The sequence below is a fragment of the Acanthamoeba castellanii genome (genome assembly GCF_000313135.1).
Source record: "Acanthamoeba castellanii str. Neff unplaced genomic scaffold scf7180000084577, whole genome shotgun sequence".
Lineage (NCBI taxonomy): Eukaryota > Discosea > Longamoebia > Acanthamoebidae > Acanthamoeba > Acanthamoeba castellanii.
In genome coordinates this window covers 1-22,404 of record NW_004457606.1, presented here as the reverse complement: position 1 = coordinate 22,404, position 22,404 = coordinate 1, and the positions used below count along the sequence as shown (strand labels likewise).

The window sequence follows — 22,404 nt, the reverse complement described above, 5'->3', positions numbered from 1 at the left end:
CTCCGCCGACCGACGTGTTGTAGGATTTGGCAATCCACATACATGGCGAAGCGACAACTGAAGAAGGCAGCACTCAACCTTGTCAACATCGACAGACCGATCCCCAGGAATCACACCACGTGGTCGGGGAGTCCCACATTCGGGTTTTCTATTTGGTTCAGGCCAAATTTCCGCGGCTCACCAGCAACATCCCAATCACAGCACAGACCCCAAGACCCCTTCAGTGGTAGCGAGCCAAGCTTGGCGCCAGACTTCCACCACACACACCACATACGACACGCCACAACACGAGACACACTCGTCCTACACGTCCACGCACACAAGCAACAAAAATGGTGTGGATGATGAGAGAGGGAGACGGGGTGGTGATGCCGAAGCTGAAGCGCGTGAAGCGAGGGCTGCGCGACCACCTGAGCGGCGGGACCGCGGCGATGCGCGAGGCGCTGTGGACGGCCGCCGTCTACGTGTCGCTCTCGGTGTGGCACTACCTCTTCTTCCACCAGTTCCTTCTCTTCGCTCTCCTCTTCGCCGCCTTCGAGCTGGCCCCCACCTACGCCCACGTCCTGGCATTCCTCACTGTCGGTACCCACACATTCCACTCTTTGTTTGGGGAAAGCTTGTCCTACCCCAAGTCTGGAATGTGAAGTAGTCTCCTAACCCAGTCAAATTCCTGGCATTTTTCTAACAACAGGTTACCTCTATTTCTACTTTGACGGGTCGGAACGGACGGGTAAGCGCCGGTGGGAGTGGTTCCTCACCTCGTGGATCACCGACGCCCTCACCGACTACTTCCCCATGAAGCTCATCCGCACCAAGGGTCTGCATTTCTACATTCCACTCATTCCTGGCATGCCACACTCACATTCCATGCATTGCCGCTAGAGCTGCCGCCGGGCCAGTACATCTTCGGGGTCCACCCACACGGGGTGATGCCGTTCTCGGCGTTCCCCATCGGCAAGACCTCCCAGTGGCCCAAGCTCTTCCCCGGCATTCGCGTGCAGTGTACTGACTTCCTCGCATTCTTGCTTCCCGCCCACCACCTCACTAACGCTTCATCTTCCTCAGCTCTGACGGCGTCGTGCCTGTTCAAGATGCCCATCACCCGCGAACTGGCCCTGTGGGCCGGAGGCATCGACGCCTCGCGCGCCAATGCCGAGTACGGCCACCACAATCCATTGCATGCGTTGCCGCTCCAGGGTTAACGGTGTTGTGTGTGTGTCGTGTGGCTTCAGGCGTGCGTTGGAGAACAAGTTTAGTTTGCTGATCCTGCCGGGCGGATCGCTGGAGATCTTGGAGGCCCACCCGCACCTCAGCGAGCAGGTGTTGGTGCTCGAGCGGCGCAAGGGCTTCATCGAACTGGCCCTCAAGTACGGCATCCCGCTGGTGCCCGTGTACTCCTTCGGCGCCACCGAACTCTACGACCAGGTGCGTCCCTGTAGCACACGCACACACCCATCACCGCACACGCACTCAACCGCACACGCACACGACACTCACGCACACAGTTGAACCTGGCCAAGTCGTGGCGCGAGTGGATGATCCATCGCCTTCGGTTCGCGCCGACGATCGCGTGGGGCACGTCGCCGTGGAAGCTGCTTCCGGCAAAGTGCCCGGTCTACGTGGTCGTGGGCGAGCCGGTGACGGTGGACCACGAGCCCATGGCCCAGCCCACCAAGGAGGCCATCGACGCCCTCCACGCCCGCTACAAGCAGGCCCTGCTCGCCCTCTTCGAGAAGCACAAGCACGCCTACGGCTACGGCAACTCGCGGCTCGTCATCACCTGATGGATGTCAAGAAAAAAACATGTAAATTTCAACATAGCAAACTAACCCTAAATACACCATATGTACATAGTGTAAGTAAGTATTTGAATAATTTATTAAATAACTGGTGAATGTGGCATGTGATGGCGTCGCTATACAGGAGATGGTGGTGGGCGGGAAGGTGGTTCAGAGTTCGAATTCGAGCTTGGCCAGCATGGCGAGGGCGTCGTCGAGGTTGTTCATCATCTGCGCCGAGCAGTCGCGGATGGTGATGCCCCGCGCCTGGCTCTCCTTCAGGGTCGACTGCACCAGCATCGCCACCAGCTCATCCTCGCCCTCGCCCTCGTCCTCTCCGATCGACTGATCGCTCTCCGACGAGTCGTAGCCGCCCCAGCTTTCGCCGCTCGACAACTGGTGCTGCTGCCTCCCGCTCGCCGCCACCGCCAGCTGCTGCTGGGGAATGGCCGGCAGCACCATCGAGGCCGGCGGCGGCGGCAAGTCCATCACCGGCATCGATGCCGCACATTCCGTCGACACACTACCAGCTGGTGGCATTGCTGACGTCATCATCAAGGTAGTTTCGGTCGAAGCCGGAAGGGGATTGGCGGCGTAGACCGAAGTGAACTTGGCCGGGTCGCGGTTGTACTTGGACTCGGCCTCGGCCAGCTGGGCCTCGTTGTCGATGTTGAACGACGTCAGGAGGAGCGGCGACGGCCGCGCGCCGCGGCGCACCCGGACCGAACCCGTAGGAGACCCGCCGCAGCCGAGTTGTGGTCCAGTCGCAGGGACCGACTGGGGCGACGGCACCAGCTGCTCGGGCCGCGGCGTGACCTGCTGGGGCGGCAGCGACGAGAATCCGCCGCGGAGAGTGGGCGGCGCGGCGGGCGATGGCGATGGGGACGACGGCGATACGAAGAAGGGCGTCGAGCTGGCGGCGGCGGCGTCCTGGTCTGGCGGCACGGCGGCGGCACGCGAGGAATGCGAAGTCGACGACTCGAGCAGAGACGCGGCGGCGGTGGACGAGATGGAGGCGGAGGGGAGGGGGGAGGGCGACGACGGGTGCATGCGGGGAGAGGGAGGAAGGGCCGAGGGTCGCGGGCCTTCAGGCGGCTCGTCGGCCCGTGGAGTCTTCTTCAGACCCAACTTGGGCGCCTGCGCGTTGCCCTTCATCTGCTGCTTCAACTCGCTCTGAACCTGCACGTGCGCCATGAGCGTGTGCTGGTGCGCGTTGTGTCGTGTGTGTCGTGTCGTTGGGCGAACCTGTGCGAAGAGTAGTCGCTTCGTCTTTCGTAGTAGGCGGCTCTGCACGGCTTGGCTGAAGGTGAAGACGAACCGCCACTTTTCGTCCATGGAGAGCTTGAACCCCTCCTTGATCCATCGGTGCACCACATCGAACGGTCGCTCGTCGTGATCCACCATCCGCTCTACACCGCCACACAACCACAAAAGTAAGCGGACACGACACGACGCACGACGCACGACGCACGACGCACGACGCACAATGAAACATGGCATATGGAACGAACGCGACCAGACGTGAGAACGGAGAGCGGTACCGACTGTAGGGGTCACTTCCTTGAGTTGGAAGTTGTGCTGGAATCGCTCCATGCGCACTTTCTCGGCGAACATGCGGCACGCCTCGATGGCCGTCGTCGCGCCCGTGATCATAATACTAGAAGCAGCAGAGCATCATACCACCACATTCCACGACAACAACAACATGTTGGTGCTCTCTCCTCCATATCTCTCTCTCTCTTTCTCTTTGATAACAAACGCAAGAGTTGGTGGTCTGTACCTTTTGAACGCGCCATCAGAGAAGTAGATGCGAACCACCATCTTTTTCTGTAGAGAAAGAACAACAAGAACGGGGGAAGAAGAAGACGGGGGGGGGGGTTGGAAGATGAGTCCCCAAACTGGGCGCCGAGTAGAGGGAGAGAGTGCGTACCTGGGAGGCGAGTTCGGTGTCAGAACGGAAGGAGCGGAGGGCGGGAGGGGCGCTCTCGGCATGTGGGCGGGCAGCGGCCGAGGCAGACGACCCCAGCATTGTGGCCGACGATGGCATCGAGCTCAGCAGACGAGTCGCCATTATCACTCTTTCTCTACTCGCTGGGGGGGGGTGACTTTGGTCGTTCGCTCGTTTACCAAAACACTTCTTCTACTTCAATGCTTCTTCTACTACTGTAATGCTCTACTTGCTTCTTTCTTCTTCAAGGAGGAGAGCTTTGCCTTCGACAGTACCACTGGGTACGCCTTCCAGTACTCTATCTATTCCCTTTCGCCTTCGCTTCGTCTTCACGTCGTCCGTGTCCGACACAAGCCAAGCGAGGCGGTAGTATAGCACTGATGAAGACGGTGGTCTATTACACCACCAGCCGGTGGTGGTGTTGGGACCTTGCGGCGGTCGTGCACGGTGCCGCAGCTGCACTATTTGCCCCTCGCTCTATGGAAACGCGAAGTTCCGTGGGTGAGGTCTCCACTCCGAGGAGTATGAGAGGCCCCTTCTTCATCACCCGTCGTACATCGAACCGGTCTTCGCCTCTTCCTGCGGTTCGTCGCGCGTGTGCGGTCGCACGGCTCCTTGTTGCACCAAGAGACACCACCACTCGGATGCTCGCTTTGAATTCTTCGTCTGATTGCCATTGGTCGCAATTTAGTTTATTTTATTTATTTTTCCAAAAACTCCGCCGTCGTATGGGCCACAACTGCTTGACGAGAAGCTCGTGAGAACACAAGGCCACAAGGATACAAGAAGAGTTGATGAGATAACCATTGTGGCAATTGGACGCGCCTGATGAGATCCAGAGAGGCGCAATTAAAAATATGTACAGCATACAGAAGTAGAGGAGGCCACATCAGTCGAGAAAGTTGAAGGTCTCCTGGGCTGGCGTCGGGCTGGCGGGGGAAGGCACGACGGGCAGGGTCTGGCCCGATGACGACGACGACGACGGTGATGGTGAAGATGATGGTGGCGCTGGAGATGTGGGCAGCTTTCTGGCGAAGGCGTCCCCGAACGGATCCCACGCAGCTTCCGCAGCTGCTGCAGTCGGCGACGACGCCCCGGGCGACGCCAGCGGAGCCCGAGAGATCGACGGCGAGCGAAGGCGCGGTGGCGAGGTTAACGCAGTGTGCGGCGCCGCGTAGGTGTTGGCTCGCGGCCTCCTGGCCCTCGATGGCAGCGCGATCTTGATTAGCCCAGTCTCTGCCACGCCGCCATTGTGCCGATGAGGCTCCTTCCCGCTGCCGCCGCCGCCCAGGCCCAGCAGAAGGCCTCCATCGCTGGCGGCGCTGTCGATTGCGGCGGGCGGCTGGCTCAGGGGCACGACCCCGAGCGGCCCGAGCTCAGCGTCGCCGACGCCACTGGCGAGCGGTTCGTCGATGGAAAAGAGCGACGGGGTGGCCTGCGAGGTGGTGCCGTTGTGGTGGTGGTGGTGGAGGCTCAGGTCATGCGGTGAGGCCGCGGTGGTGCGGAAGAGAGGCGCAGGAGGAGCCGTCGCTGCTCGCGAGCGACGCGACTGCGATGAGCCGAACGGGTCGTCATCGCCGCCCAGTCCGACGCCATAATGATTAGCCTCTATCGCTTCTCTGCACACCCACACACATACACGCACACAAAACACACACACACATACACACACACACACATACACACACACACACACAACGAGCATGCATTAACACCCGCTCTTAATCATCCGCAACCATCGACGACACGCAACACGCAACGCAACGCGGCCATTGAGTAGGGGAAGTTGGTGTACTGGATGGCGGCAACCCAGGCGGCGGCATCTGAGGCGGAGCGGCATTCGAGCGACCACGTGACTGCGGGCGCTTTGCCCCGCACGAAGAACTGGAGCGGGTTGCGTTCGTCCACGCCCACCGCCTCCACCGCCGCGATCCGCATGTCTGACTTGACCCGCTTCTCCTCCGACTGCACACCATTTCTCTTATTAAATAAATAAATAACATTGATTTTATTTATTTAATGGCTATTTATTGCAGAATTATCATAATTACTATCGTATTTTGTGGAATTATTAGCGTATTTATATGATTTGTTAAGGGCGTACGAGAAGACGAAGGCCGGTTGTGGTGAGTTCGAGCAGGTTGATGCCGGGCCACACGGCCTGCCAGCCCATGACGCTGATGACGTGGCCGGCCTTGGTGACGTCGCCCTCGACGATCGAGGCTCGCTCGTAGGGCGAGACGACAGCCGACGTAGCGGTTGCTGCCGCCATCTTAACTGCCGTCGTTGACTTCTTCAGGGTCTGGGAGATGGTGGAGAAGAGGGAGGACGAAGACGAAGACAATGGCGACGACGGCGAGCTGAAGGACGAAAGGGACGACTGGTGATGCGAAGATGATGAAGACGAAGCGCTGGGGAGCGAAGAAGAGGCTGTTGAGGGCATGTCGAAATCCAGCAGCTGGTCGTGCTTCGCGCCACCACTCGTGGCCGACCATTTGTCCGTGAGCGAGCGCCAAGCGTCCTTCGTTGCCTCCATGATCTTCTTCGTTTTACTTTCGAGCGCTATTCTGCAGCCACTTTAGTACAACAGCAAAATCAATAATAATAATTTTTATTTATTTTTGATTTATTCATCTATTTATTTTTCTAAATACGTTTCACGCAAGTCAGACGTTAGTGGAGTAAACTGTTGTTTGTTCGAACAAAGCTGCGCGCAAGCAAGATGGAGGTGTTGCCGCCAGAGGTACGCCAGAATAACATCACCTTTATCATGATTGCTGAGCTGACAAGCGTGTGCAGGTGTGGGTGGACATACTGGGGTGGGTAGATGGCGCTGTCGATGTCGTGCGCTTTGGCCTGACGTGCCGCGCTGCCAACGTGCTCGCCACCGACCCCTCCCTGTGGCGCACCCTCTGCCCTCGTCTCCTTTTCCCCTCCTGCGCTGGCCAGGTCCGCCCCCCATTTCTATTCTTTTAGACTTATTTAATTAAAAACACAATATTGTACATTATCGTCTTATTGTTCCCTCATTTTTATGTGTTCACTTATTTTTATATATTTGTTGATTTTTTTCTTTGCAGGTGCGACGCGCAGTGGAGGCCCAAGCGGGCGTCGAGAGGGCCAAGGTCGACTGGCGGCAGCTGTGGATCGAACACCGCCGGCCGAGTCTGCGCTGTGCGGTCTTGGGCGCCGTCGATAGCGGCAAGTCGGTCCTCCTCGCCAAGCTCGCGCTCCATCTCGGAGTCGTAACTCACGCAGGTCAGCCCCAGACTTGTGTGTTTTGTGCGTGTCGTGCGTGTCGTGCGTTCGTGCGTGTTGTGAATTGTGTCGTTGACTGATCATGTACAGATCTCGAGAGTGCGAGGCAAGAATGCAGCAACTTTGGGTGGTCCGCACCCGGTGCTGACTACGTGCGGCTGAGCGAACAGCTGCCTCGAGCCTTCAAGTCAGCGGATCACGACGCTTGTACCTCCTTCCTTCTCCTTCTTCCTCTCTCCGAGGTTGTGGTTGGTTACCTAGCAACATTGACAATGTGGTTGCCTTGTAACAGATTATGTGCCGATGGAGACCGACCACACGCGATTGGCCATGATACTGACCAATCATCACTCCCATGGCTCCCTCGAAGTATGTAAACGTTTTTCGGATCATTGTTTTTTGTTTTTTATTTTTTATTTCCATACGTTTCTGCTTCCAGGGCGTTGCGGTCATTATTGATTGTGCACTCTTGGTCGTCAGTGCCGCTCCTGGCGAGCTCGAGGTAATGCACCACCGCTCACACCGCACACACCACCGCACACACCACCGCACACACCACCGCACACACGCTGATTCGAATGAAGTGAACTTACTGTTATGCACTTTTAGGCTGGCTACTTCTACACCGCGAAAGTTCTGCAACAGCTGCAGGAGGCGGGGAAGCGCGTCGTGGTGGTGGTCAACAAGCTCGACCTCTTCGAAGATCCCGCTCGGCGGTGGGACGAAGCCCTCGCAATGTTGATGCGGTATGCGCCAGCCACCAATCATCCTGCGGAATGAACTACTTTTGTTATGTTTTCCTATATTCACCTTGGAATGTCGTGCACGCAGTGTGTGGAGAACGACGTACCATGATTGCTTCGTTCCCGTGTCTGCCAAGAGCGAAGCCAACCTCTGGGCAGGGTCTCCTGGCTTCGGTGCGCGGCCCTGTTATTGTTCTTGTTAATTATTTCGATTTATTATTCATTATTTCACATTTAAAATCATTAGAATATTAATATAGATTATTGTTTTGGCGCGGCTGGCAGGTTGGTTTAAAGGGCCGACCCTGCTGGAGGCCGTCCAGCGGCTGCCACTGCCGCGACCCGGGAGCGCAGAGGCGCTGGAGGTAACAACGTCAGAGAGATGCGTGACGCTGAGTGTGTGGAAGATGGTCGAGTGATGTACCCTTCTCTCCCCCATTTCTCTCTCTTTCCTCCGTGGTCCCAGCTCCAGGCTGAGGCTCGGGCGCAAGAATCGCGCCGCCAAGGTCCTTGTGGCGCGGTGATTCTAAACAGCCGCATCCGGCCTTATGGTGCTCCATTCTCTTCCAAAACAAACGGGAAAACACAGGACACTCGCCACACGCCACGCACGACACGCGCGACACACATGGCACGTTCCAAACTCGCTCACGTTCGTCCGTTTCACAACTGGTGCCTGCGCAGACCAATCGTTTTTGGTGCTCGTGGCTCTGGGCGTTCTGCGCAAGGATTCAACGTTTGTCATGACCACCACGTCCGACCAAACGGCGTCTGGTCCGGTGACATTTTCCAGCATCACTGACATCCACGACCGCGAGAGGTTCGCATTCTGCGCGTGTGCGTGTGTGTGCGTGTGCGGTGGTGCGTGCGCGTATGCGTGCGCGGTGCGTGTGTGTGCGTGTCGTGTCCCTTCTGAGCTCTTCTTTGTTTGACGTCATCGCCGTCCAGGCCCTTTGCGCTGCCTGGGGAGGTGGTGCAACTCCGACTGAGCGCCCCCATATCACTGGCAGCCGACCTTGATGACTCCACCGGCTTCGCATTTGTTGAAAAATGATACTCCATTTCTTGTGACGCTGCACCGCACACAGGGAGGGACTGCGGGCGTGGATGAGTTCACTCGCCACGTTGGCTGTTGGATACGGCCATACTGCGCAGAAAGCACCGCTTCCCATCCGAACAGCGAAGTTAAGCTGCGCCAGGCGGTGTTAGTACTGGGGTGGGCGACCACCCGGGAATCCACCGTGCCGTATCCTTTTTACCCCTCGCTCGCTTTTTGCTTCAGACCAGTCAGAGCAAGCTCCCTGGCACATGTGGTGCTTGCCAATTGGCGGAGGGAACAGTGGGAAGGATGAAGATGATGGGGAGACCACAAGATGCATGAAACTGGTGATCTCCTTGAAGGTTGGGGACAAACCTGTACACATAACATATGTGATTGTGTAGAGTTCAGCTTCTGTCATTGCAATGACAACAACAAAGTTGTGTCTTCACCAGGCTACAACCTCTGCACATTGGATTGGTGTGTGGAGAAAGGCTAAACTCAATGTCCATCTGGTGGATTTCATGGCCTTAGGCTAAGGCCACTGCAAGTGCAAGTAGAAAATGTAGGTCTTGAGTAGGTGCACAATGCCTCCCCCCAGAGGCTGTGGTTGAGGTCTGTGTTGTGCCAAAAGCAGTTGACCACGTTGAGGATTGTTTGATTAAAATGTTCTGCCATTGGATTCCAGGTCAAACATGCCTTGGCCATGTAGGAAATCACTGGTTCAACATACTTGCTGCCTTGATTGGTGATGAGTTGCTTGATGGGTGTGCTGGGTGGGGCTGAGCTGATGAAATCTTGGAGGGCTCTGATGATGTCTGACTTCACTGTGAGTAGGTAATATGTTGCTGTGGATGACTTGTAGCTGATGCTCTGGGCATGGGATGGGGAAAACTTATAGCATGCCCAATAGAGTCATTGCTGAGAAAGATGGGGTGAGGTGGGATGGAGAGTTGATTGTGGAGAGTGTTGCCCTTGCAGTTGATGGACTCCCTGGAATTGAAATACCAGACTTCACTTTTGTGGCTATGGGGTGGGCTGAAATGGGTGAAAAGGGTGATGATCTGTGGCACTTCAGCAACATTGATGAAATTGTTTAGCTGATCTTGTTTGCTTTCTTGTTGCAATTTGCAGCAATGTGTCCAGGGAAATGCCAAAAATCACATTTGTTGATGTTATTCAGTTTCTTGCTGGTGGGCAATTTTCTGTAAACATTTCCCTCCACTCCCTTTCCTCTTCCTTTCCAGTGGCTTGCCATGCTTCATATTTTGATTTGTAGAGGAGGGTGCAGCAACTGTGAGAGTGGTCTTTCACTAGTTGAGACTTGCTGGACTTGAGGCAAGGGGAGGAGCTAACAACACACTTGAGCCATCAAAGAGCTCTTGCTGTGCATACCAATTTTCAACTGATAACTGTCATCATGACAATGCTGTCTGGCCTACTGGCCAACTACTGCACAACTGTTGAGCACATTGAGCTGGGGGGGCAACAAACATCTTGACAAATTAAATTGGGATAGTTGTGAAATCTCATGGGATACTGAAGAGAAGGTATTGGTTGATGGAGGTGCTTGACTGCACACTTGTGGCTGATGTAGGTGATGTTGGTGGGCAGCTTCTCTTTGGCACTGCACACCACACTGCACAGTGAGGCACTGCCACAGTGGGCGTGGATGAGTTCACACGCCATGTGCCACTCTTGGCTGTTGGATCCAAAGATCTTTGGGTCATCAAAAGAGAGAGAAAGGGTTGTTGGATACGGCCATACTGCGCAGAAAGCACCGCTTCCCATCCGAACAGCGAAGTTAAGCTGCGCCAGGCGGTGTTAGTACTGGGGTGGGCGACCACCCGGGAATCCACCGTGCCGTATCCTTTTTACCCCTTGCTCGCTTTTTGCTGCGGACCACATCCTCATGACGGCCGTACGTATCCTTTTGCCGTGATCTCTCTGGCGCGCGCTGGAGGTGGGCTGTTGATTCTATTGAGGCCATCAAGCTCAATTAATGGTACTGATCGATGACGAACCCGCCGTAGTGCCGCCTGACTGCGGCGAGGATGTTGGTCGGGGTGGGAGCTTCCGACGACGGCTCGACCAGGCGGTCGGGTGCCTTGACGCCCGGACGATTGTTGTCGTACGTGAACGCGTTCGTGCCGCAGTGGGGCCTGCACGCGTAGACGCCCAGAAACAGGAACCTGCGATGCGCCTTGTCCACCACGAACGTATACCTGTGCCAGGAAACCAACCATTACTTCCCACACACGACACACTGCACACGACACACAGCACACGATACAACACGACACACGGCACGAGAAGATGCTAGTGTATGGAGCTGTTCGGCATCGTTGGTGACGAGGGTGAGCTCGAAGCGGTTGGGCTCGGCCGCCGACGGCGAAGCGCGCCAGACGCGCGCCTCGATCTCGACCTGGTACTCCTGCACCTGGACCGTGCGCTCTCGGGTCGTCGCGGCGTCTTCGTGCCAGACCAGCCCCTCTCCGGCGGCGGCGGCCAGTAGCTCGTCGCCGGTGGCCGCCAGCGCGTGCGGTACCGGCTGGTCGGCGAAGACTGGCGGCTTCTCGCCCGTCAGCTCTTGCGGGTCGCCCTCGGCCAACATGCCGACGCACTCCCACAGCAGGCCATAGTCGTAGGCGGGGGGCGATGATGCTGACTCGTTGGACCCGGAGGTGGTCGGCTGCTCGTTTTCGTCCTTGCGACTCCGCTTGCAGGCGCTCGCGGCAGCAGCAGTAGTGGGCTCTTCTTCTTCTTCTCCGCCACCATCATCTCTTTTCTCCGCCAGCACCGGCGTCGTCTTCGCGTCGCCTTCCTCATGCAGCTGCGTCGTCTTCCTCTTCGGCGAGTTCACCGGTTTTGGTTTTATTTCTTGTTTTATTATGCAAACTAATTTTTATTGAAGCCTGCATTGCTACAATTAAACACGATATATATATATAATTGTAGCAATTCATGAATTATTGTGTACACGGCGTGGCCGGTGGGTCAGGCAAAGCAGCAAAGAAAGAAGCGATGAACACGCTCCGTGGAGAGGAAGTAGTTGGCAATCATCTCCACGTAGCGCAGGAGCAGGAGCTCGCGCACGCTTGTGTCGCCATCACCGGGCTCGGGCTCGAGCTGCGCCAGCAGGTCCACCACCCGTCGGGCGCCCCTTTCCAGCCGGTCCTCTAACGCCTTCGACCTGGCCCACGTCGCCAGCTTTTTTCGTTCGCTCTTCGCCAGCGGCGTCGTAGTCGTCGCCTTGTCCGTCGTCGGGTCGCACCACGCCACGTCCGACTCGTCGCGCTGTGCGAAAAGCGGCGCGTAGGACCGGGCCACGAAGCTGCTGACGAACTGCGCCGCCGCCCGCAGCTCATCACGGGATGCGGCAGTGTCCGGGGGGCGGCCGTCGTTGGCGGTGGCGCGCGCGAGGTGGTGGCGGGCCAGGAGGAGGATGTACTTGCGGAGCGCGATGCGCAGCTGGGCGTCGCTCCAGTCCGACTCGAACGGGACCGGGGTTCGGTACTCGAGCTCGTTGTAGACGTCCTCCTCCTGCCGTGGGGTTCGGGGTGCGATAAATTGTTAGTAGTGGCCCACACGCAGGGGCGCCGTGTGTGCCACACGCAGCGTGCGCCGTGTGTGCCGTGTGTGCCGTGTGCGGTTTACATGTGAGGTGCACCTTGGAGGTGGACCACATGTTGACGGAGATGCTGTCGTCTGACGTGGCCATCACGCGATGGAACCAAAACGGCGGAATGTAGAGCACGTCGCCCGGACTCAGGTCCGCCTGTGTGAGCACACACGCACTACGCTCAGTCGTTGTTCGGTCCTTGATCGATCGTGATTGGCAACTGTACCTGATAGCCGGTGATGTTGTGGTCGAAGTTGGCGAAGACGGAGCGGAGGCGATCGGGCTCGGCCAAGAAGTCCACCTGCGACTGCCTCCTCGACGGATGAAGCTCCGGGAACAGGTGCAGCTTCGCGTGCTCGGATGGCGGCGACAGAATGAATGATTTCGTGCCGTGCACCTTCACATATGTGCGTGTGCGGTCGTGCGAGTGCGGCTCAGTTGTCGCCAATGCACACGAGCGGGGTGTCGTGAGCTACGTACCTGGACGTAGAGGTTGTGCGAGCAGTCGTAGTGGGTCTGCGCAGTGACGCCCGCGGTACCCATCCACAGGTTGACGTCGTGTCGACTCGGGTCGAACCTGCCTGACTCCCCACCCTCACCTTCGTCTTCGCTTTCGTTTTCGTTTTCGCCTTCGCCCTTCGAGGGCGGTCGCCACTCCCTCGGTACGACCAGGAAGTCGAACGGGTCCACGTCCTGCGCCAGCTCGGGGAACGTCGCCAGCGGGCAGCTCAGGTACATGTAGCTCGCGGGCGTGGCTACTCGCGTCGTGGTGCCAAAGCCACCAGCTGCGTGCTCGGCAGCGTGGAGCTGTTCGAGCGGCGCGCCATGGGCTGTCGCGTTGCTGTCGTCCGACAAGGTGACGGCGCCTGTCAAAGTAGAGCCAATCTTTAGGTCATGGTGTGTGTCGTGTCGTGTCGTTGGTCGTGTCGTGTGTGTCGTGAGCAAAGTGGTGAAGACGCCTACCGAGGTCGGTGAAGAGGGACGGATGGGCTTCGCGCCAGAATTGGCAGAGAGAGCGCCTGGTCTTGGTGTGGGGCGGTTGCCAGCCAAGCGCGGCGAGGCCCGCCATCGGGCTCTGCTCCGTGAACCACGTGAAGATCCTCTTTCTGCAATGCTTCCGAGCCCACTTGAGTGCGCGTGCGCGTGTGCGGTCGTGCGTGTGCGTGTGCGTGTGCGGGTTGTAGTTCCAAGGAGACGCACGTGTGCTTGAAGACGGGCACGCTCACTTGCTCCACGCCGCTAGCGTCCGATGCGCTGCAAAAGTACTGCGGCGTCCAGAGACCCATGGCACGCCACCGTGCGGCTCCGGTGTCGGTGAGCACCACGGGCCTCCTGTCCCGTGCCAGCGCAGTTGCAAACTCTGTGCCCTTGGCCTCCACCCTCTCCACGCTACCTGCCAGCAAGTTTATTTTATTTATTTTATAATATTATTGTTTTAATTTGTTATTTTTATTTCAGTGTAAATGCAATACCTTGGCTGAAGTAGCCGTGAGTGAGCTCCTGCAGAAGGCCAGCCGGCTGAGCAAAAAGGGGCAGTGCCGCGGCCGTGACGATGGCCAGCACCCACAAGAGGACTGCAGGTCGCGGCATGACGAGAGATTTTTGATTTTTGATTTTTGAAGACGGCGACAGGGTGCCCGCCGTGGCGGGTCAGAGGTTTTACCCCCCCTGTGCACACCGGTTTTTCGGGGGTTCGGGGTTTAACCGCCGTTTGTTTCTGTGAACGCTTTGTCGCTTGCCTTCTTAAGGGTTGTCGGTTCGTAGAGCAGGCTGCATCGTTTGCGCCATAATTCGTGGTGGTGCGCGAGGACCGCGGCGCACAGCTCCACTGCAACGTCCTCCGCCTTGCTTCCGGTAATACCAAAGTAGGCGAGTGCCTTGGGGAGGGCTTTGGGGACGTGTCCTGTTTTGCCCAGTGTGTGGTCGTAACCGCTGAGGTCGTCGAAGTGGGGGATTGAGACATCTAGGGCAGGGGTGACCGCCGAGCCGTACCACGGGGGGAGCCGGTTGGAGTGGTTGTTGTTAGCGTTAGCTGCCGTTGCTATAATGTTCTGGGTGGTTGTGGCAAGCGCGGTTTTGCTAGCGAGGGTCAGGGCGCACTGTTCGCTCAGGGCATGGTCCTGTGTTTCCTTGGATCCGCAGGATGGGCACAGCTGGTCGGCATATATGGTCTGCTTGGTGAGCCATCGGCGTGCTTCGGTTCTTACGGTCTGGGCGTATGCGGGGATTCCTTTGGGTGTGGGCGGGGAGCCAGCTGTGTTCTTGTTCCAGAATAGGTGGTGAGCTGAGTCTTTGGTTGGAAGTGACCTGTTTAGGGTCTTGTAAATGAAGTTGGACGCAGAAGCGGCCTTTGGGTTATGTTGTACTTTTGTTGTGAGTGAGGCGTTTGTGGTGGTGCGGCTCGGACCTGGTCTAGCGTTTTGCCGTGTGTGTAGCACGTGTCTGCGGACACCGCCTTCGATGGGTACACCCTCGAGGTTGAAAATGGTGGCCTGTTCGGAGCCAGTTTGTATTTCCCACTTCGCAATGACAGGGGGCATGTCGATGCCCTCCTTGGCTAGCTTGTCGGCTTTCTCATTTCCATTGAAGTACTGATTGATCTTGCTGGGGAGAAGGAGCTCCAGCTCCTTGATCTTGAGTTCTAGTTTGTAGAGCGCGTCCGGTCCGTTGCGTTTGGCGGCGGCTTTCTTATCATCAATGTGGCTAGGGATGTGTGTGAGGCTGATGCTGATGCTGTAATTGTTAGCTAGTCGTTTGCGGATCGTCTGGATGCGCAGGACCATTGGTCTGGCAATGACCTTGCATTGCTTAGGCAAGGGCCATGTGGGATAGTTTTGCACTATATTTATGGCAGACTTGGAGTCCGTGATGATGTGGATGTTGTAGTCCATTGGACACACCTTCAGCGCTTCTTCTATGGCCAGGAGTTCCGCAACTGTGGATGTGGGGGCCAGGAAGGCCGAGGCGCTGCAGTTCCTGGGAGAGTTTTTACTGTAGTAGACTCTGATGCTGCACCTGTGGTTGGAGCATGATCCATCTGTGAAGACGAAGATGGTTTTGGTAGGGTGGTGGATGAGCGACATTTCTTTCTCTTCTGTGCTGAGCTTGTGGTGAATCCGTGGGGTGGTGGTTGGAGGGCAGATCGTGCCCTTGAGTAATGAGTCTTTGATCCTGATGGTTCCTGGGGGGCAGGCCTTGGTTAGGAGGGATGTGTACTCGTCATCTGTTGTGCTGCAGCCCAGGCAGCACTCCAGTTTGAACCTGCTGATCATATTTCCTGTGGTGATGTCAGACCACTTTACATAGCCTTGGCAGAGCAGCTCTGCTGCAAGTTCACGGAAGTCCATGTGGTTGCCTATGATGTTGGGGTCATTTATCTTGGTGTGGATTACTAGTTTGTTGCATTGCAGCGCTTCCTTGACATGTGTGTTTGTGGTGTGGTCAGATCGCATGGCTGAGTACCAGGTGTTTTGTGTAGTGAGCGCGCTGAGGGTATGGGAGTTCATTTCTATGGCCGTCTGGCTGCAGGTGATGGCGTCTTGCAGGTCTACCAGTGATACCAGGCCCTTGCCCCCCCTGCTTGGTTCGAGGAAGAGTGGTTTTTGGTTGGAGCGGGCGTGTAGACCTAAGGCTTTATTGATGGTGATCGCGGTACAGCGGTCCATATCGGCTAACCATTTCTGGTTGTAGTGTATTGCGGCCATGCTGTATGCTATGTAACTGTTGCTGATCATGTTGCTCACTATCACTTTTTGGTCAGCAGTCAGTTTCCTGTTGCGGAGGGCGTATTGGAAGTTTTTGAGCTTGCTCGCGAGGTGTGATTTCTGGTTGTCCCAGTTTAGGTCAGCACGTAGGAAGACGCCCATGTACTTGTATGGGGTGTCATGGGAGATATTGGTGATCTGGGTGACGGATACAGTACCGTCATCATTGGATACTGGTACTGGAAGGTGGGCGGGCATGCTACTCGCTTTCTTGATCACACTCAGGTTGTTAGTGTATGCAGATTTACATGGGTTGATCTCAAGGCCTACCCATTGGCAGAACCTATTTAGTTTGCAGAATATAGTGTTGATTTGGTGTGCGGTTGCCCCGAGCAGGACTAGGTCATCGCAGTAGGCCACGGTGGCCAGGCGCAGGCCCTGGTTGAAGGTGTACCCTTCTGGGCCTGTGTTTATCCAGTCAAGCAGGGGGTTAATTGTGAGGGAGAACAGGAGCGGGGACAGGGTGTCACCTTGTCGAACGCCTCGTGCAATGTCAAAGTCCTTGCTGCGCTCCCCATTGAGGATGAAGTGGGCATTGCTGCTGGAGTATAGTTCCCCAATTAGATTGGTAAATTGTTCCCCAACACCATAGTTTTTGAGTGTGGCGATCATTGCCTCGTGCTTTACTGAGTCAAATGCTTTCTTACAGTCCACAAAGACCAAGTGGAGCTCCTTGTTGGATGTGTTTGCTTCCTCTATTGTGTCTATGATTGCATGGAGGGGGGTGGTCAATGACATGCCCTTCCGGAAGCCCATTTGGCTGGGGCTGAGGACATGGGGATTGACGGCTAGCGATAGGCGATTTGTGATGATGGAGGTGAATAGTTTGTACATCACTTGTAGTAGGGAGATGGGGCGGTAGTTGGCTGGGTCGTGTGGTGTTCCATCTTTTGGGATAAGTGTCATTCTGGCTTGCTGCCACTCCTCTGGCAATTTTTCTCCTTTGTTGATGATGTCGCTCATGGCTTTGCGTATTATGAAGTGTGCGGCGCTTGGTAGGGCTTGCAGGATAGCGGAGTGAGGCTGTCTGTGCCTGGTGCGCCTTGTCGTAGGTTATGCAGAGCTGTTTGGTATTCTGCTTCGGTGATGGGTGCTGTGAGGAGGAACTCGGTGTTCGCCTTGACGGTTTTGGTATGGTTGAGCCATGGTGTGTCTGCGTGTGAGGTGGGACTGGGCGCATAGAGGTTTGACCAGTATTGGTGGAAGGTGTTCATTATATCTTCCTGTGCTCGCACAAGGGTTCGCGCGCCGTTGATGATGGTGGTGGCTGCTGAAATTCCTTTATGTTTTTTGCGCTTTCCGTTTATGAGTTGCCAGAATCGTTTTGTGTCTGAGCGGTGCAGTGTCACCAGCTTGTTGAACTGGTCTGACTTGTGTTTGCTACGTGTTTCGCTCGCGGCTGTTTTGAGCTTCTTGTTGGCGGCTGCTTTTTTGGCGTTCACTTCATGGAGGTATGCGAGCGCACTAGCTCGGTCCAAGGTTTCGGGTAAGGGAACATGAGCCCACTCCGGGGCTTTGTCAAGCTTTAGCATGGCCGCCGTGATGGTCGGTCGTTCGTTTCTGGTGATCGCTTGTGTGATGTGTCTTTGCGATTTTACCATTTTCTTTAGGAATTTGCGTTGGTCTCCCAGTTCGGTGTTTCTCCTGTGTTTGGGGCTTGGCGTTGATCGGATGTTTTTGTTACACCATTCCTGTGTGGTTTGCGTGATCCATTTGATTTTGTCACTGGGACTGCGGGTGTCGCGGTTGTCCATGAGCGTGATTTGCGAGTCGATGTGTGTTTGCATGTCAGTTTTGGTGGTGTTGTTTTTGAGCTTGTGGGAGTTGTAGCGTCTGGTGGAGTTGATCGTTGGTTTGTGTGTGGTCGGTTTTTTGGTAATTCCGAGGGTGGTTATTATTGGGGCGTGATCTGATGTGATGCTGCCCGAGTGGTCAATTTGGGTTGTGATTGGTGTGGTTTTGCTCATGAGGAAAAGATCGATTCTGGATGCGTGGATGGTGTGTTTATTGATTTTGTGGTATATACTGGAGCATGTTTTGGCCAATGCCTGTTTGTCTGTTGTGTTGAGCTTGCGGCCTATGTACCGGAGGATGGTTTGTGGCAGGTTTGCCAGGCCTTCCTGGCGGTGGTGTATGGGGGCCTCTGTGTGGGCAGAGAGTTTAGTGTAGGTGTGTTCGATTACCTTGGGGTGCTCCTCGCGCCATACGTCGTGGAGGGCTAGGGAGTCGATCATTGTTTCTAGCCCCGGCGTGGGTTTGTGTGGCCGGTTAGTGCCAGAGGACCATTTGTCGAGCTGGGTTCGAGTTGCGTTGAAGTCCCCGCCGATCACCAAGTCCCACCCGTTGCGGGTGACGTCCGTGGCGATAGGGCACAGTTTATTAGTGAACCAGCGGGACTTCTTGGTTATGGTTTTGGCAGGTCCATAGATGTTGAGCAGGACAGTGTTGCGACCGTTTATTCGGAGTGAGGCGGCCATGATTCTTGTGTTCGTATATTTTGTTCCTGTTTTGTGGGTGCTTGTGATACTGTGGTGTAGGATTTGGTTGGTGATTTCTGGTCTTGTCATGATCGCCGTGCCTCCGGCCGGGTCCGCGCGATCGTTTGGGAGATATTTTATTTGGGTATTGAATTGTTCGTGTGTGATTAGGCCCTTTTTGAGTTTGTGGTGGAGTATACCCTCCTTGCGTTTAATCTTCTTGTTGTTAAGGCTGGCCTGCGTTGGGGAGTTGAATTTGATGTTGTTAACGAGTCTGCGGCTGATTGATTTGTGTGTAGTTTCCGTATGGTGTTGGTTGTTCTTGACTACGCCTGTTTCTTGTATCAGCACTATGTCCCATTTTTTCTTGATCATCAACTTGTCGATGTCGAAGAGTGACGATATCCGTCGGTTTATGTTAATGGAGACGATGTTAAGGGTGGCGATGCCGGCGACAGTTGTGACGGCGATGTTGGACATTGGGGCGTTGTAGTCGATGTCGGTGTTGTTGGCTGCCGCGCCTGGGATTAGGGATAGGATCAGGAGGGTTACGGCGAGCGTGGTCCATCCGCTGTTTGCTGTTGTTGCTGTTTGGCTGTGGTTAGCGTGTTTGGTTTTTGTTTTTCTTCGTTTGCGTGTGATGGGCGCGAGCGTGGGCATGGCGAGTGTTTGGGTGTGGTAGGTGTATGTGATGTTAAGGTGCTTTAGTTCGTTTATGTGTTGGGTGCTGTTGGGGTGGTTGGTCGGTGTGGCGAGTGTCGTTGGGGCCAGCATAAGGAGGAGGGTGAGTGCAACAAGAATGGAGGCTGTTTTATTAATGGTCGGAGTCCTGGCAGATGTACTGGGCAGGGGCCTAGTCGTGGAAGATTGGGGTGTCGTCCTCTTCAACGTGTTCTCTGGCTTTGCGGTACTCTTCCTCACGTTGGGCTGCTTGTATTCTCCTGCGTTCCGCTGCACTGCGCTTGTGCTGGGCTCGGCCGGCATTGGATGTCTTACGTTCCTCACGTTCCTTGTCCAACTTGTCTCGTTCGTCGTTGGTGAGGGTGCGTGTGACCTTGAGGGGTTCCTTGTGTCGGCCCATCCTCTTCTTCTTTCCTGCGTGGTTGGTCGTGTGGGTGTGTTGGTGTTGGGGTGGGGCGGGGGGGTGTTGTGGGTTGGGGTCTGGTTGGTGGGGTTACCATTAAGTTCGAGGGCCTTGGCTTGTCCTTGGGGCGTGAGGAATCCGATGATCGAGACCGGCCTGAGCAGGCCGTAGTCGTCCTTCAGATGGGTGGCCGACATGGCTGGTTCCCCGGCGTAGGCGGAGGCGAGGCGGACTAGCTCGGTGCGGTTGACGTGGTTCCCGATGTTGGCAATGGTGACCGAGAAGTACTCCTGGTATCGGTTTTTCTTCCACGAGGTGATTGAGACGTCGACTCCGTGGAGGATGAAGTTTGCTTGGTGGCGGAGATCATTGGCCAGCTTCTCGTCTGCCATTCGGATCCTGTAGTTGCGGGAGTTGTAGAATTCGAGGTCAAAGTCGGTGGTGGCCAGGGTGATGCCCTTCTTTTTCGCTGCGAGGATGACGTCGTTTTTCTCGACTCCCTTCTTGTGTCCTTCGGGTAGACGGAGGCCGAGGAACAGGTGCGTATCTTGGTCGTTTTCTTGGTCGTCAGCCGTGCTGGGGAAGTCGCCGGTCGAGACGGAGCCCCATCCAAGGTGGCGGCGGACGTGTTCGGTGATGGCCTCGACCTTGTCCTCCGGGATCTGGACGTAGAGCGTCTTGGTCGAATTCAGGTATCGGAGTTGATGTTGATCGTAGGTGATGCCCATCTTCTTGAGTCTGGCGTCCGTCTCGATGATCTTGGAACGTTCGATCTCCGCGATGATTAGGGCAGGGCTGGAGTGTTGGGTTTCCTCCTGGTCTTTCTCCTCGTCGCTCGTGCTGGGCTCGTCTTCATCGTCCTTCCGCCTTCTCTTGTTGGTCGGGGCCTCCATTGGGTTGCTTGTTGTGCAGTTGGTGCGTGGGCGAGTGTGGTAGTGGGGTGGTGTGGGAGGTTGTGGGTTCTTATTTAAGGGGGGCCGGGTTGTGGTGATTGGCGGTCGGGCTACGTTGTGGCGGAGCGACCCGGTATAGGCCACGGGGTTTGTGAGCGGGGTGTGTGTACTGGGGAGCACGTGTTTTGTGGTTGGGGGTGTAGCGGTGTGTGGGGTGGGCGTTGAGGGGGTTTTGGGGTGTGTTTGTGGGGTCGGTGTTGTTGTTTCGGGTTGCGCGTGGTGTGCGTGGCGGTGTTGTGAGGCATCGGTGTGTTTTGTTATTGGTTTTGGTGGTGGTTTGGTGTTTAGGCTCAATCCGATTGGGTGGGATTCGGTTGCAATGCGAGTGGGGTGTTTTTTCGATGTGATAATGTAGATGGTTTTGATTGTTTTATTAAATCTATGGGGGGGTGTACTATAGTCGTGTTGTTCGGGGGTCGGTGTATTGTATCGGTCGGGTTTGGAGATTGAGGGCGTTCGAGATGTTGCGCGATTAATGAAACTGTTCTTCAATTGCACGACTGACGTGGTCGCAACTAGTTTTGGCTTAACGAGCGGCCTAGTACGCTCGGGCATGGCAACGTCCATGCCTACGTTGTTCGCGAATGTGAGCCTCTCTTGCGTCCTCCTCCTTGCCTCCATCTTTTTTTTCTCCCGCCGAGCTCCAAGAGCTGCCTCTTGCCTGATGCCTATTGAAATAGAAAAGAAATGCCTATTTCTTGGCCACAGCCCTGGTTGCAGGTGGTTTGGTACCTGTGCTGGCCAGCCTGCGCCCGCTCGACACCACCACCGCCACCATGAGGCCACCGCGACCAAGGTGTCGATGTGCACGTGCGGCGCGAGGACCTGGCGCAATGGCAACCAACGCCGGAGGCCGTGGTGGCCGAGATCAAGACCATGGCTCTTTGTGTGGCCACCAACGCCAACGCCACCACAGAGCTGGGGTACCTGGTGGCCAACCTGCCCGGCGGCACCGAGATGGGCTGCGACCCGTCAAGTGGCCCCAGCACTGCCAGAGCTCGGCGCGCCTGGTGACGGAGATGGCCGTGTGTGCGCTGACCGACTTCTTCGTGGGCTCGCCGTTCTCGACCTTCACCGGCGTGATCGCCGCGCAGCGCGAGCGGGTGCAGCGGAAGGACCCGGCCCACCGCCCTCAGGCCGGACTGTGCCCGCGACCCACTTTCTCGCCTTGACCCTCTACCATGATAAGTACATATGAATGTGTGCATTCCAGCAACACCGCCCTGCTCAATGGTGGTGATTCAAACATTGCAGGGTGACCCTGTCATCACCGGATTGCCTGGCCCCGCTCTCCATGGCCGCCGCCATGCTGGGGGAGCCAGTACTTGTGATAGATGTGCACCACCTGCTCCTGGGTCCTCGCAATCGACCCTGGCCTGCGGGCGCAGATGCAACTGTCAACGAACTTGACAACACTCACATCAGAGCCGCCAGGGTGCTGCGCACCGTTTCTCTCGGACCAGGTCGATGGCCTGCTGCGGCTGCAGGCCCTCTTCGCCGACGAGGTAGCACGCGAGGATGGTGCCCGTACGCCCATAGCCCTGCGTATGACGCAGCCAGGGAGAGCACCACCAGTTCCATTTGAAGCCGACGTCTACGGTCAGGAAGGAGGAGGGTGGGAAGGTCGCACCTTGTGGCAGTGGGCCACGACGCCGTAGCCCGACTTGATGGTCGCTCGCTTCCTTCATGAACGCCACGATCTGTTCCTCGGTGGGCGCCTCGTAGTCTGCGTTGGTTA

At 56.4% G+C, this 22,404-nt stretch overlaps 8 protein-coding genes across 8 annotated transcripts; 2 read left to right on the top strand and 6 right to left on the bottom strand.

Annotated features, from left to right (window-relative positions):
- Nucleotides 1-332: 332 nt before the first annotated feature.
- On the top strand, nt 333-1,784 carry ACA1_045990 (Diacylglycerol acyltransferase, putative; the record flags this gene model as incomplete). The annotated part of the gene is made up of 6 exons (XM_004347683.1): nt 333-582; nt 692-817; nt 883-1,002; nt 1,066-1,156; nt 1,233-1,425; nt 1,506-1,784. 6 exons carry the CDS (start codon nt 333-335, stop codon nt 1,782-1,784), a joined length of 1,059 nt encoding a protein of 352 aa, XP_004347733.1.
- Nucleotides 1,785-1,949: 165 nt separating this feature from the next.
- Nucleotides 1,950-3,849, bottom strand: ACA1_045980 (Ras domain containing protein; the record flags this gene model as incomplete). Its single annotated transcript, XM_004347682.1, has 5 exons — nt 1,950-2,957; nt 3,024-3,187; nt 3,320-3,435; nt 3,559-3,605; nt 3,709-3,849. 5 exons carry the CDS (start codon nt 3,847-3,849, stop codon nt 1,950-1,952), a joined length of 1,476 nt encoding a protein of 491 aa, XP_004347732.1.
- A 766-nt stretch (nt 3,850-4,615) lies between these two features.
- ACA1_045970 (uncharacterized protein) lies at nt 4,616-6,262 on the bottom strand (the record flags this gene model as incomplete). The annotated part of the gene is made up of 3 exons (XM_004347681.1): nt 4,616-5,345; nt 5,522-5,691; nt 5,831-6,262. 3 exons carry the CDS (start codon nt 6,260-6,262, stop codon nt 4,616-4,618), a joined length of 1,332 nt encoding a protein of 443 aa, XP_004347731.1.
- Nucleotides 6,263-6,448: 186 nt separating this feature from the next.
- On the top strand, nt 6,449-8,781 carry ACA1_045960 (uncharacterized protein; the record flags this gene model as incomplete). Its single annotated transcript, XM_004347680.1, has 11 exons — nt 6,449-6,469; nt 6,526-6,570; nt 6,807-6,984; nt 7,075-7,191; nt 7,277-7,353; nt 7,594-7,730; nt 7,816-7,901; nt 8,013-8,092; nt 8,194-8,278; nt 8,412-8,547; nt 8,676-8,781. 11 exons carry the CDS (start codon nt 6,449-6,451, stop codon nt 8,779-8,781), a joined length of 1,068 nt encoding a protein of 355 aa, XP_004347730.1.
- Nucleotides 8,782-10,765: 1,984 nt separating this feature from the next.
- On the bottom strand, nt 10,766-13,978 carry ACA1_045950 (Peptide-aspartate beta-dioxygenase; the record flags this gene model as incomplete). The annotated part of the gene is made up of 9 exons (XM_004347679.1): nt 10,766-10,991; nt 11,070-11,614; nt 11,797-12,309; nt 12,437-12,544; nt 12,615-12,785; nt 12,869-13,254; nt 13,352-13,494; nt 13,589-13,781; nt 13,861-13,978. The coding sequence occupies 9 exons, from the start codon at nt 13,976-13,978 to the stop codon at nt 10,766-10,768; spliced, it is 2,403 nt and encodes an 800-aa protein (XP_004347729.1).
- Nucleotides 13,979-14,088: 110 nt separating this feature from the next.
- ACA1_045940 (uncharacterized protein) lies at nt 14,089-15,171 on the bottom strand (the record flags this gene model as incomplete). The annotated part of the gene is made up of 2 exons (XM_004347678.1): nt 14,089-14,618; nt 14,841-15,171. The coding sequence occupies 2 exons, from the start codon at nt 15,169-15,171 to the stop codon at nt 14,089-14,091; spliced, it is 861 nt and encodes a 286-aa protein (XP_004347728.1).
- A 4,311-nt stretch (nt 15,172-19,482) lies between these two features.
- On the bottom strand, nt 19,483-20,606 carry ACA1_045930 (uncharacterized protein; the record flags this gene model as incomplete). Its single annotated transcript, XM_004347677.1, has 2 exons — nt 19,483-19,724; nt 19,808-20,606. The coding sequence occupies 2 exons, from the start codon at nt 20,604-20,606 to the stop codon at nt 19,483-19,485; spliced, it is 1,041 nt and encodes a 346-aa protein (XP_004347727.1).
- Nucleotides 20,607-21,935: 1,329 nt separating this feature from the next.
- On the bottom strand, nt 21,936-22,203 carry ACA1_045920 (uncharacterized protein; the record flags this gene model as incomplete). The annotated part of the gene is made up of 2 exons (XM_004347676.1): nt 21,936-22,042; nt 22,113-22,203. Coding segments are annotated over 2 exons (198 nt in total), but the record flags the coding sequence as incomplete, so codon positions are not given.
- Nucleotides 22,204-22,404: the final 201 nt, after the last annotated feature.